General features: G+C 44.4%; 1 protein-coding gene across 1 annotated transcript; it reads right to left on the bottom strand.

Annotated features, from left to right (window-relative positions):
- Positions 1–330: 330 nt before the first annotated feature.
- On the bottom strand, positions 331–8,151 carry F7 (coagulation factor VII). Its single transcript, XM_074148500.1, has 8 exons — positions 8,082–8,151; positions 5,704–5,864; positions 5,121–5,145; positions 4,914–5,027; positions 3,909–4,049; positions 1,676–1,782; positions 1,073–1,193; positions 331–869 (listed from the first exon to the last, which is right to left on the bottom strand). The coding sequence occupies exons 1-8, from the start codon at positions 8,149–8,151 to the stop codon at positions 331–333; spliced, it is 1,278 nt and encodes a 425-aa protein (XP_074004601.1).
- Positions 8,152–14,345: the final 6,194 nt, after the last annotated feature.

Raw genomic sequence — 14,345 nt, forward strand, 5'->3', positions numbered from 1 at the left:
GGAACTTGATGTGTTGCTGACAGTCTTTCTCTCAGCATCCCTCTCTGTCCCTTAGCAGAAAATGGGTGCAGAACGAGAGGGACTCTGAGTCCAATTTGTTGTGGCCGTTCTGTGCCTGCTTGACGAGACATGCAAATTTACAAACAATGCTGATAGGGAAGTTATTTTATATATTCAAGTAGGCATTAGGCTCATTTCAAATCATTAATAGTGGTGTAGGTATCACATGTATCACATATCTAAGATAATGAAGGAATGCTTCAATAGGAAAATGGCACAGAGGGATTGAGGGGCAACAACGTGATCTGGAAATGCTCTGGTTCACCATCATTAATCCATGTGCTTGTTCAACCAGTTGATGTATTTGGATACCCTTGTGTAAACCCCATAGCTGCCTTTAACAGCACAGCCCTTTCCCCAGCTGACAATGCCAGTCAGAAACCAAGTGTTCTTGTACTTTGTAGCATGAGGTCCACCACTGTCTCCCTTACAGGAGTCTTTAACGCCGGTCAGGTCTCCTGCACAGAACATATTCTCTGTAATATTTAAATCAGTCTCCTTTTCACATTCTTGTGTCTTTACACGTGGCAAATCAATTCTCATCAGAACAGAAGAGGTGGCACCTCCATCTAGTAGGCGTCCCCATCCGCTCACTGTGGAGAACTTGATGGAGGACAGTTCATGCACTGCAAACCGTTTTTCAGGCAAACATATCGGCACCACGTAATCGGTGAGATTCACAGGAGTTTCCAGGCTCAGGAGGGCAATATCGTTATTGACTTGTCCATTTATGTATCTTTCATGAATGATTATCCTGGCAACTCCACTTTCTTGCTCGGTTTTCTCATCGTAATTTATTGCGTGTTCACCTGGAAAAGTTGTTAATCGCAGGTCATGTCAGGCAGCTCCTTGCTTCCTCAGAAGGTTGTGGAGATAGGGGGTTTCTAGTTTTTAAGGACAATTCCCTTATTCTACCAAAGCCTGCACTTTTTGTCTTTTACTCTGGTTTGTCAGGATGAGGAGTTGCCACCATAGCCCCAGCTTGATAACATGAGGAGGAGAAGATACATACCCAGTCTCACCCGAAGATCTTTAGGATGAACATGCTCCAAACAGTGAGCTGCAGTGACTACCCACTCTGGGGAAAGCAGGGTGCCGCCACATGTTTCTTTATGATTCTGTATTATAAGGGCCTGGCAACATAAAACAAATCTATGTCTTACATCAAATGTGCGCTTGCACTGAATCTCAGTAATCAGGTTTTATATTGCTTCAGTATCTCACTTTATGCTACCGCATTTGAGAATACGGTGCTGACTGTCTGGAGAATTTAGGGAGGGGGGAGTCTTTCCATTGACATTTTCTTCATCTTGTAGTGTGGACTCTGCCTATTATGACCAAGAGCATATCCCTCCAAGCTGCAGCTAAAATTCTTGCTGGCACTAAGGTTAAAGACTAAGGGGTGAGGAGATAGAGAAGGTTGTATTACCACTCCACTCCTATGAAAGCAGGCACTCCAGAACAAGGCTAAGATGCATGATCTGCTGGCTATGGATGAACACAGAATTTGTTTATCCAGACCTAGCACTTTTTATGGATTTTTAACATAATAAATACAAAACAATGAATTTAAGGTAGTGGTTCATAAGGCAATGAAAGATTTCTGAAGACTCACTTGCCATGGACATTCACCTGGAGGACAGATTAAACCACCTACTATTCTCCCCCGTGTGGTTGCATTTTTCTTTGCCAGCACCGGTATTCTTCCACATGGGTATTTCACTGAAAAACAAAAAAAAGGAAAAAAAAATCCATAGGGCAGCAAGCGTGATTTTATTGCACTGAATTCACAGCAAAATGTGCAAGGTCTTCAGTGAAGGTATGATAGCTGAAAAACTGGTTTCTAATCGGGGAGCATGGGTTCTCAAAAATAATTGAAAGCAGCTCAGTAGGCAGGTAGTCTTTTTGTTTGGAAACAGCCAGACACGCTTTTACAAATGGAGTGCAGGTCCACACTGTATCATTGACATGTATTGACCTACCACAGGAGTTTATAAACAGTATACCTGCTTAAGTTGTACATCAACACAATGAGGCAGAAGTGACTCTGTCAAGCTTTCTAGTCTACATATTTTCAGCAACCTGCTGACTTTAACTCAGTTGTACTAAACGCCCAGCATCCATGGCATGGTGAGATACAGGCTTAAGTGTGGGATGTGCAGCTTGCTATCCCTTGTTTGAGTGGACTGAAGATCTTCTAAGAGCAGACACTATGTCTTCTGGTATACCTCCCAGCAGACTGTGCCTAGTTTGCTTGGGTGCGGAGCATCCTTGATTCTTCTGGACTGCACGTCTCAGTCTAAGGTCCATTTTTAGCCTGAGCAAGCATGTGAAGGTTGGCAATAAGAGAATCAAATCTTGAGGACTGAACCTGAGGCTGAGGTGCAGTGCAGAGGAAGCCTTGGTGTTTTCAGTACATCCTTCACCCAACAGAGCTTTCCTTTTAAGAAGAAGGTGGTCTGCCTTTGGGTTTTCTTGTGTGCCATGTGGCTGTGCGGTAACTGAACACACACCTTCCCTTACATCCAGCAGTCACTCTGCCATAATGCTGTGAGGATGGGTACTTTGGGAGCTAGGGTCAGTCTATGCTGAGCTGAATCTGACGTCCCCACGGATCTGTAGTAGCCTGAATGTGCCAATTACTTCACCTGATGCAAAGACAGCATAGAACTGTTACAGGAACAGGCAAGGTATGGAGAAACAGGACTGGCTCTTTGGTGGCAGCTGGTGGAAGGTCAGCATAGACCTAGCACAAACCCATACCCTCTAACGCAATGACAGTTCGGGCGTTTGAAAGGGACATCGTGAGAGATGACAGGAGGACGGTGAAGGGACTGGCAGTCTGGCAGTGACACGGTTTTGTCTCCTTGCAACACACGGTCAGTCCTGCAGGTATTTTGGTCCCCAAGAAGCAGGCAGCGACAAATACATCTTTCTCGCAGGGGAAGACACGCTGAAAAGCCCGCGGGGAATAGTGAATTTGCTGTTGCTGGCTTTTAACAAAAGCAGCTTCCCCATCATGTGATATTGCAGAATCTGCTAATAAGGGATAAGCACATTACTAGACATTGTTTTCTAATGAAATTGCGGCTGTTGAGAGCGAGGTTGTCATTATCAGTTCTTTGCATGAGTGCTCCACTGAGGTGTGTGTAGGGGGGCACTGCCCCTCAGAATTGCTTTGCATGCTCCCTGCAGCTCTGTCCATTATTTTCACATCCCCAGGGGGCTCTTTTTCCCCTCTAATAAAGTAATTGAAGTAGGCATCTGCAATAGAGTCAGGTGCCAGCTTATGTGTTGGAAAAATAATTAACTTGTGCTATCCTAGTCCCTGTTGAAATTTACCGTGTTAGATGAGTAGGAGAAATATCTAGCCGTAGTGTCTAGAGGAATACCAAAAATGCGTTGGTTCTGCTAAATGGGAAAAAAAAAAAAAAAGAAGGAGAAAAAAAGAATAACTGATTTTCTCTGGTTTTAATAGGCCTCTTTTTCTCTTGACTCCTGTGCTGAAATAAATATGGTAATAAACCCCATTCTCACAAATTCAGATTGGAGATCCAACAGTAGAACAATGCTGCCCCAAAAATATTTTCCCAAAATATTTTACCTCTGGGGCCAGAAAGGAGGGGGTCCAAAAAGCTCCCTGCTCACTGCGCACACTTCCCCAGTTGCATTTCTGGGGTGCTTCACTTCCACCAGCAACCCAAACCTACAGCTCTGGACTCTGCCCTTGAAGAAGAGGTGGGGAGCTGGTGGCTCAGAGTTATAGCTCGCACCTCCTGATGTGAACATGTTAAAAACTTCTCTTCCGGAGCTGGTTTAGACTTAGCTTTGGGTCAGTAGCATCTTACCTTGGGGAACGCAGGACATGCCATCACTCGCTAAAGCGTAATCGTCCGCACAGAAGCACACTCGTTTTTCAGACTGCTCGTCGGTGCAGTACTGTTCACAGCCACCGTTGTCGTAAATGCACTTCAGTTTGTCATCCACCGCTAAAGTCAGAGAAAGAGTATTTAGGTTTCCAAATGTGGATTTTGGTGCTTAACGTGAGTCAATTGCAACTTGCCAGGGAAACAAGGTAGCAAAGTAGATTTCTGTGGTTTATGTGCAGCGACTGCATGAAAAACACCTTCCATTTGGCAAAAGCGAGGTAGACCTGGATCTCCAGGGTTTAGGGAGGAAAAGTCTATGCCTAAGAAACATACACCTAAAATTAAATTGGTCTGCATTTATACAGTATCTGAGTTGTTTGGAGGTGTTGTAATTGTGTGGTAACCATCGTCACGTATGACTGAAAAATTATAATATTTTTTTTTTGCCACTTGGCAGAAGGGTGCTCTGGGATGCCCATTCAGACTACCCCATTAGACTTAATCAGTGCGTAGTCCTCGTTTGGGCTCGGCATGTTGTGAGGGTGTAAGTGCAACACTCGGTATGCAGAGCCCACTGAAATCAATGGAACGACTTCATTAACCGCTGGATCCGTCCCCTCGGGCTTTGGATGATACATATGCAGCGTAGTTCTTATTCACGTACAGCACCGAGCTTCTAAGGCAAAGTGACTGCAGCACTTGGGTAGGAACAAAAAAAATTTCTCCTTTTGTCTCAGGTGGTACACAAAAGGCACTTGTTTTGTTTTTTTAACAAAGTCATCATCGGGTAATAATTATCTTGCTGCCTTGCAGTGCCTGACTGCCAGCTGGTTGGATCCATCACGTGACACCGCAGGCAGTGTGAACAGTAGCTGTCACAGCTAGAATGATGCAGAATGATAACGATTGCTACTGTGTACCTCAATGCCTCGTGTTTGAATTAATAATGGTGTTTTTATTTTGTTAAGCTATGCCACAGCTGACCTTTTTCACAGCTTTTGCCCTCATATTCTGCAGGACAGCGGCAAACGTAATCCTGAAACTGGTCGTCACAACTCCCGCCGTTCTGACAGGGGTTGGAGTCACACTGGTTAGGGTCTGTAAAAACATGCAGTGTCAGTCTGGCTCATGTGAAGAGCTGCAGCAGCGGGAGCATTTTCACAGCTCCTAGAACATCCCGAATGGTCATACCGGAATAGATGTGCCAGAACTCTTTCTGGAAGAAAAAGATGCGAGATTTAATTAAAGAAAAATTAACTCAGGTTAAGTCTTACAGCCCTCGTAGCACAGGATGGATTACACACAGCCACAGCGATACCCTTTTTGCCTTCATAATTTATGACTGTTGATACCCATAAAACATTCTACATTATTTTCTACATTCTACATTATTTTCACATACGAACAGAGAAGGGCACTGTGTAACACACACAAATAGGTTATCCATCAATAACCTCAGTATAGTTGAGGTGGGATTGTGATGTTGCCCAATACAATAATTTAAGTTATTGTTGGGCCAGGAATTACTTGGGGGGGGGGGGGGGCTGGGAAGAAAACTTAGAAAGCATTCACTTTCCCACCATCCCCCAGATAAGTATTGCCCATGCAGAATGCCCTCCTGCAACTCACTGCTGCTGCCTGTCCCTCCTATAGATATAAGAGAAAGATGCAAACAGCAGGACACAAAGTGCTTTTTTTGCTCTCACGGTTTAAAGTCCTTGAGTAGGGGGAGTCCATCTGACAGTGAGCGCTCACCCAGCCCCGTGTTACTTACTGTCCTTTCATCATCATGGTAAATCTCTCTTGCTTCCTCAAAGGAACACTTTTCCTCCATGCACTCTCGCTCTAGGGACCCCAGCTTTATCTCTTCAAAGAAGCTGTTGGCTCGTCTTTTCCTTTGCAAAACGCTGCTTGCCTCCTCCTGCCTTAGAAAGACTGAAAAAGAGTGGCACGTTCTGTTTGTTGTACAACTGCGCTCTCAGACCGAGAGGACAGGGGGATTATTCCCTCCAAAAGCTTTTCTGCTTCCCAGGCTTTTTCTGAGACGCTTTAGAAAAGAAATTCTCTGGCCTGCCTCCCAGGTAAATTGGCAGCACGGGCTTACAGAGCCCAGAGGCTAAGAGAAGATGGTGTGTTACACCAGTGGTGTACATCAGCAACTTCTAAGGTACCATCACACGTCATATAGTAGGTCTCACCATACACAGCAGAGTTTGCCTCAATTCTAGCAGCTGAAAAGCATGTGTTTCTTTATCTAGGACTGATGTAGATGGTGACACCTGATTTTCCTCTACTGGTTACAGTAAATCCCTTGATGACAGGTGGACCACAGTCACCCCTTCACCTACAGTCACATCTTATCTCACACCCCTTCACTCTTTGGACCTGCAGAAGGGACTTAACCCACCACTAGTAGACCACAATTTTAAAACCACTGCTTTAATATATTTATCTCTGGTTTTCTTTTGTAAAAAAGGCTACGGTAAGTACATAGGAAGGCTGGACAATGCTGTATGCGTTTCCTAGTGTAGCCTGTGAATGGCTCCTAGCTGCTGCCAGAACCACAGACTACGGCCTGTGGGTCTTCTAAGCCTACAGGATCTTCTCCCTGTGTGTCTCTGCCACTCTTTGGAAGGACATTGTGTATGCAGGTTCAATAGCAGACATGAGCAGTGCTCACATCATAGAGATACACCAACTTTCAGCTGACAGAAGGGTACACCGAAAGAGCTGATGGCATTGTCACCACGCTGACCTGCTCCTCAGCTTCAGGATACAGGCACACCACACAGCTACACCCTCCCAGTACAGATCAGGATAATGAATAAGAGGTCCCAGTGCTGTGGTCTACTTTCGCTCCATGTACTACATAGAACAAGTCTTGAAATAATTAATTCTGCAATTTTTTTTCTCCCCCATGTAACTAGTGGATTCTGGAACTTCATGACAGCAACTTACATTTCATAGTCTGGGATTGTGGGTAGATTTGGGAATTAAGACTGATGTAAATCACCTGCCTTTCCTTCAGGATGTTCTTGACTACATGACCCCTGAGAGAGCAGGAGTTACCTCCTATCTGCTGGAATGGCCCTGAGGTGGTCACTGAAGGATGAGACTTGTGGGCATCCTCACCGACATGCACACACACATAAATCCTGAGAGGGTTCATTCCAGTCTGGTGAGGTGTCTCTAAACTTTTGTGTCTAATCAGAACATTTGCTGAATTTCATGCATTTCATTTGCATTTCATGCAAATAGTGGTAATTTTCCCTATATTTCAAAGTCACTCAAAGGAATAAAATATTGTGTGTCGTGCATTGAATTTATCCCAAGGTGCTTCATAAACATTTGCCCATTGTAGGAATTTCAGCTGGGTCTTTCTGCTGTCATTTCAAAGTTAGGCTGTATGCATTTAATATGACTTTCTTTAAAGGCTTTTAATTAACCTTACACTGCAGATACATGACACATGTATCAGTGCATAGGCACAAACTCTGACAGAGGACCATGCCTGGGCGTGTGGCTGAGGACATCGTCTGCTTTTATTCTGGTGTTTTCCACTTATTTACGTTGGAAGGCTTTCGACTTTGCTACATATTTTTCCAGCTTTGTTCACTGCGATGCAGGAGACACAGTCAATGCCTGACTGGGAATCTGAAAGCACTGGGGCTGCCTTATTAATTTGGGAGCTGATTTTCAGACACTAACTGGAGCCACCGAAGAGCTACCAACTCACCACCTTCTGCTGCTGCCGAAAAAGGGTGGATCCCCACCTCTTTAATTTCTCATCAGCTGAATGACAGACTATTGAGTATTTGCTTTGAAAAATACCACAGTTCAATATGAAATAACAATAAATCCAAGTTCCTTTTTTTCATGTAGTGGGCAGACAGCTAATGGTTTGCCTGCTCTCTGTGCAGTGTGATAATAGATCCATTTAGCAGTCTAGAGGGGCTTTTCCTTAGGTAGCAAAATAAGTCTGCGTATGCCACCACTGAAAGCAAACAAGAGCCTTAGAATAACTCGCAGGTACAACCGGAGACGGGACAAACATGCAACAGGGCTCAAAACTTGCAATGAGAATTACATCTGAGTAACAGGAGAGAGGCCCCTTGCCAGTAAACATAATTACAGCCATATCCTACGACATACCTGCATCCAGAGAAAAAGGAATCAGTATCGGAAAGCAGAGGAACAAAGCCACACACTGCCTGGAAACCATGATGAACCCTGCAAGCCAGCGTCCCAGTAGCGTATTGACATTTCAGCAAGGACTGTTTGGCCAAAGATCTCAGCTTCAAATGCTGGGAGCCAGAGGAGGGGCCGGCGAGTCATGGAAACAGAAAAAGATCCATGACAGACCGGCAAGCGGAGCAGAAGGGCACATGCAAATCCTGAAATGTGCCCTTTTCACACAAGCAGACCCATCACACTCCTGACCCGTGCAAAGGCTGCGCTGATTACACAGGCCGCTACCCCAGGCCTTCATTTTCTATCATCTAATGCATTTTTTTCATGGGAAACGTAAATGCCGGGACCCTGCATCCATATGACTGGCACTAATTAACATAGCCCCATGTGAGAGAGCAGCGACGTGATGTTTATCTCGAACCAGCAGTCACGATACGATCTTTCAGTGCTTTGGAGTACGGTCGAACCGCTGACATCTGCCTTTTCCTGTTTCTCCGTCACCAGCTGAAAAATCTGCACTTCTGGCTGAATTTGCTTGGAGACACTAATTAACCAGCAAGAAGCACCCTACACTGTTTTCCTCTGTCTTTACTGCAAGACCCATGTGGCCTGCACAAGTTGTACCCGGCTGGAAGAGGTGCTGAGCTGGTCCACGTTATATTTCATCAGCAACGATAGAGGTTTGAGGGGCTAATCTGCAGACAACGTTTTATCTGGAAAACAAGCAGTCTTCTGATTTAATGGAAATCAATTAATGGCATCAGACTAGAGGGCTGACAACATTCTTGGGGAAATATTTGCTTAAGATAGCAGTGAGGTAAAGAGCATGTTTGCCTATGGGAAGTGAAGAGCTGCCTGAGGGCTGGAATATTTTCCCGGCCGTTCTCCCATTCCTGGCTGGAAAGGAAGGAGGGTCAGCTCTGCATCTGGACGCTACAGCAAAGAAGAGCAACAGCTGGATTTTTGCTTTGCTGCCAAAAGGCTTAGCAAAAGTCCAGCGTAGCTCCCTGCAGAAATTGCGATTGCTCAGGAAAGCCGGGCAGGCTCCCGGTCATTCTTTGCATGCGGTCCTGTTATTTGTGGTGGTGCACACAGCTGGATGTCCTGCTTTGAGACTGTGCTTTCCCAAGAGGGAACATCCTGGCACTTCTCTGGATCACAGCCTAGCTCGTTCCCAGCAGCCTGGTTCCTGGGATGGCCGGGGCTGGGTGGCAGGTCCTGTCCCTGGGCAGAGGAAGGAGGCCGGTTACAGGAGTCCAAAGGGAGCTACAGCAGTCCCACGCTCTCCCCGTCTCTGCTTTTTGGGAACTCTCTCCACACCTCACAGCCTGCCAACACGATCCTCACTCCTTGTTCACTTGCCTGAGTTGAAAATAGCAAGGGCATGTTCAACTTAACAAGACCAAAGCTAAGCTTGTTGAAGCTGCTTGGAAACCTCTCTTTTTCTCTCATCTTCTTGGAGAAAGGTCCATTCCCATCTATTTGAATGAGTCACGCAGATCGGAGCATGGGGCTGTGCCTCCCATACCTGAGGCCAGCCCGGGTCTGCACCTATTGCCCCCTCTGCCCCCCAGCTTCCTTAGGCTGTGTATCTCCCTGCCAGGGAGGGTTAGGTGGCCACCACTCCACAGCAGCTTTGCAGCACCTCTGCACCACAGCACCCCTTGGCTTTCTCATCTCATTTGCAGATCCTGTACATCCTTTAGGACTGATGCAGTATTTTCCTCCTTTCTTCCTTCCTTCCTTTCTCTGTTGGCATTCCTTAAGTGTGAAAGATTCTTCTTTTATTGCTTTGGAAATACAGCCAAACTCTCAGTTGTTATTTTTGGAGCCCAGGGAGAAGCCCAAGTGGTGGGAGCAACAGTCAGTTCAGATGGGGACAGTCCTTCTTCCAAGAAAAATTCATGCCATTAGGTTTCACCAGGCATGATGGTGACGATCATGCTCATGAGGAGGGTCACTGGGGATTCAGCAGTCCCAGGACTTCATTACAGCTCTTTGCTCATGAACTTCATATTCACAGATTTTGTCTCAAAGCTGTTTCCTACTAACTTCAGCTGGGCCAGTTCTTTGGTTCAAAAGATGAGTTTTTAAAGAAGAGCTCCTCTTCCTCACTGTCTTCTACCCCAGCCAGAGGAACAAACGTCAGTTCATTAACTTTTCTTCCCTAGAAGATCCCTAAGTCTTACTTCATTTTTCTTCTTGTGTGGTCTTGCTGCAGTTCATGAGAATTGCCCCGGTATTCTGCTCTATAAATCTCCTTGCCAGTGCAGGCTTCAGCCTTAGCTTATGTTTTCTGAGCAATTCCAAGAGAAATAATCCGTTGTTGAATTAAAAGTAAATATATATTAACGCAAACATGCACCCCTGCTGCTAGAATCAGTTTGGGGACAGCTGTTCAGAAAATATGATTTAGGGTGGTTTTTAGCGTATGCTTTGAATGCGCCAAAGTTGCTTTATTTAAAAAAAAACATGTTAAAAAAACTAAACATGGAAAATGTTAACAATGGGCAATAAAAAAAATCTAAAGCAGAAACATTAGCCTGGAAGACATGATGAAACGATGTCTCAGAACATACCGTTCTTTATTTTTGTTTTGTTTCCTACTGACTTTTTTTCAAAGAAAAACTCTTACAATTTTGCTATTTTTAGTTTCGTGTTTTGGGTTGAAGAGGAGACAGATATGGAAGCGATTGGGAACTGTGTAACTTGATCTGATCCAGTAGGTCATTGGTCATTTAAACATGAGTTTTCTAGTCAGCACTCAGGAAAAATTTAAAAAAATAAATCAATGATTTTTATTTCAAAGAGTTAGTTTGAGCAAACTGACAAGGCTGTGTCTAGGTATGAAAGGTTTAAGAACAGGCCGCCCCAGGAATTTACGGAAAATTAAATTTACATTTCCAATAACAATACTAACTTCCCATCATTCCTTTATCAGACTAATTAAAAGCAAGCCAAGCCTGTGATAAAGATAAAAATTTGCTGTTTCTGTTGTACTAATCCATAAATATATGAATATCATGCTGCTTAGCTTTAAAGCAAATGATTTGGATTTTAGACCTCAAAAGAGAACTATTTATTTCCAGGAGAAAATTACTTGCCTGCTTGACTGAGGTCTGTATCCCCATACAGCAATTATTCTCATAAAGAGGAACTAGAAAATGAGGAGATAATATTTTTGATAATTTCTTTTTTTGTGACCAGCTCTGAATACAAGTGCTTAACTTTTCATGTTAATTTTTTTAATCTTGATGAGGGCTGTTTCTCTCTCTTCTTTTTCTGCCTGAGGAGAAGGATACCTGAAGATACCTAGTTAATAAAGGAAGCAAAAGACATAGAAAAGGCAGTGCAAAAAAAGTTTATAATAAAGGTATTGGCTCCCCAAAGTTTGTCTGTTTAATACCACATATCTCAGATGGTAATGAGAGATATTAACTCTACTACAGACCTTCTCTTGACTGTGTCCCCAGACCATCGCAGCTGCAGCAGCACCACTGGTAAATCCGTCATTTAAATGCAGCTGGGGACCTCGCTGTCTTGTCAATTGGTGCGGAATGAATAAATATAAAAACCTGAAAGGTGATTCATCAATTCACTTCAGTTGATTTGTCAAAGAGAGCATTTCAGCACCAAACCAGCTAATCTGAGTAAAAACCCTTCAGATGAAAAATGCAAAACTTGATCCTTGATTTTCTACCACCATCTTTAGGCTGCTGCTGGTACAGACAGCGGTGGTCACAGTGGCACTTGGGAGAGGAACAAAGATGCTCAGCAAGCATATTTTAATACATCGTCTCTTCTTCTCTTACTGTTGTAACTTAACGTTGTGGGCAATTTTGGCCTGTCCTCGTAGGGTCAGAGCCACAGAGAAGCTGGTAGAGCTCCTTGTGGTTTGCCTTTGCCCTGACTGTGATTTGGCCTCTCCTTGTGAAGGGCTGAGGGACTCATCTTCTTGCTGCACCGGTAGGTTGGATGGGGAAACATTTCCACCTTGTCTTGCAGCCTGCTTTTTGGGTACACCATGCTGCTTTTAGTTTCTCTTGAGGCTTTGTCTAGACATAACATTGCTCCCAGATTTCTCCAGGAAAAGCCTTGAGCTTTGGGTAAGGATGCTTCAGTGTGAACGCCCTTCGGACCAAGCAAAAGGGCTGGAGCCCATTGATGAGGGGTGTGTGTTTATTTACACATGACAAGATATTTTGAATCAACCACGTACAACAGCACATGAGCAGCCAGGGGAGGGAACAGATGCCAAAACAGCTGTACCAGCCTTACCCATGCTCCAGTGCCTCACAACCCTGGGCACCCTGTGCCCCTGCCCTGCTGCCTTGGGAGTTTGTTTTGCTGAGGCTGCAGCCATGGGAGCAAGTGAGGCCACTAGTGCTCAGGAAGGGGAACACCACACCTGTTCTGGGAGCTGATCCAGCCAAAAACTGCCTGGGGAGAGGAGGTGATAACTGAGTTGCTCCCCGGAGCTAGAGGGAGCACAGGGGCAATGGGGGAGGACTTGGGAGGCAGGAGGGGAGCTTGCTGCTGGATTGGCAGCAGCTCAAAGCAGCAGATAATTTGGCATATGATATGCAGCATTTTTGCAAGTTAAAACATCTTTGTGCCCTGTGCTCCTCACCCCACCAGCCCCATGTACTCACCTCAAAAGGTAATCCATCCGCTCTGATCTTTGACTGACCATCATGTTACAGCTGAACGTATCAGCTTGAGGTGCAGCAGCTTGGGAATATGTGGAAAGGAATAATGAAAAAACAAACAAAAACCAAACAGGAAAAATCCAATACAGTCTTGCTGGCAAGGGAGCTGGCATCCCTCTGTTTGAGCTGTCTGTTCAAGTAACACCTCACCACCCAAGGAGAACAAGTGCTTTGGTCCCCATGTTGCTATTTCAGCATGTTATTTCTATGCAGGAGGGTGTGCAAAGTAGCAAGCTCCAAGTTTCACAAGACTTTAAATTTCTTTCCTGGATGTGTTAAGGGAAGAAGGGATAATTTTATAAATAAATAGGACAGCATTTAAAGAGGGTTTCTGGAAGTTGCCTGGAACAAAGCGGAGCACGTGTAATACCTTTGCCAAAGGCTTTGGGTTGTCCTCCTGCAGCTGGCCTCACCCCGTCAGGGTGTTTATAAGGACAGGAGAAGCTGTTTATCAAGTGCTTTGCTATTAAAGGTCAGAAAACTACCTTGCCCTCTTTGCATAGCCATTTATTTCTTTCCAGCTGCTTATGAGTCTCCAAAAAGTCTCATCTTCCTTAACGGCTCCTAAAATAAACAGTAGTTATTGCTAACGTAGCCATCATAGCTTACATGTTACCTATTCATCTCCTTTCAAATGAAAGCCCAGAGAACCTATTTCAACATCTAAACATCTTATTTTGATAATAGGGCATCTAGACACAGTTTACACCAAATTGTAAGGGACAACAGAATCTGGCTCTTCTATTCCTACATCCTAAGTTAAGGGAATTGAATTTGGGTAGCTCCCCTGGACCAAACTGAACTGACACTCTCCCCCACAGATCCAGGGAGGCAACTGGTGACTTGTGTGGACACTCAAAACTTTACAGTGCAGTTCATAATAACCATCTGATGTATGACACAGAACGGGAGTCCCTGTCATTTTGAGAGAACTGAAGTAAATGAGTTATGGCCCAAAGTCCTCAGTTTTGCTGACAACATCTGTGCAGAATGGAGAAAAGGTTTTGAATTCCAACTAGCATACAGCCTCTGTATCTAGGAATGACTGTGCTCCAACTTTGAGCCAATTATCCAGCATATAAGAAACCCAATAGGAAATAAACATCATTACAATTAAAAAGAAATTAATCATTATTAGGCTTTTATGTAGAAAACTCTTTACTTCCCACTAAGGTAAATCTGGGCTGGACTTCTTTCATTCTTCTGCTGTAAAAAGTAGGATGTGGTTGTGCTTAGAAAGGCTGGACCTCCTTTTGCTCAGAACAGTAGGAATAGCTACTACAGAGGTAGCTCTTATGGTACCAAGAAGAAGAGTAAATAAAAGCAATCAAATCCCAGTAACAGCTTAGCTGCATCATATAATTGCACTTGGCCACCAACTCAGCCCAAATCACTCCAGTTCAGTATGAAATTCACCTTCTACCAAGGCGTGATGGTCCTTAAAGCCATTAATCAGTGAACATGCAAACATGTTCCTCTTCAGACGCTGTCAGTGTAAATGTCATTTCTTGTTTCT

This window comes from Numenius arquata, chromosome 1 (genome assembly GCF_964106895.1).
Source record: "Numenius arquata chromosome 1, bNumArq3.hap1.1, whole genome shotgun sequence".
NCBI classification, from domain to species: domain Eukaryota; kingdom Metazoa; phylum Chordata; class Aves; order Charadriiformes; family Scolopacidae; genus Numenius; species Numenius arquata.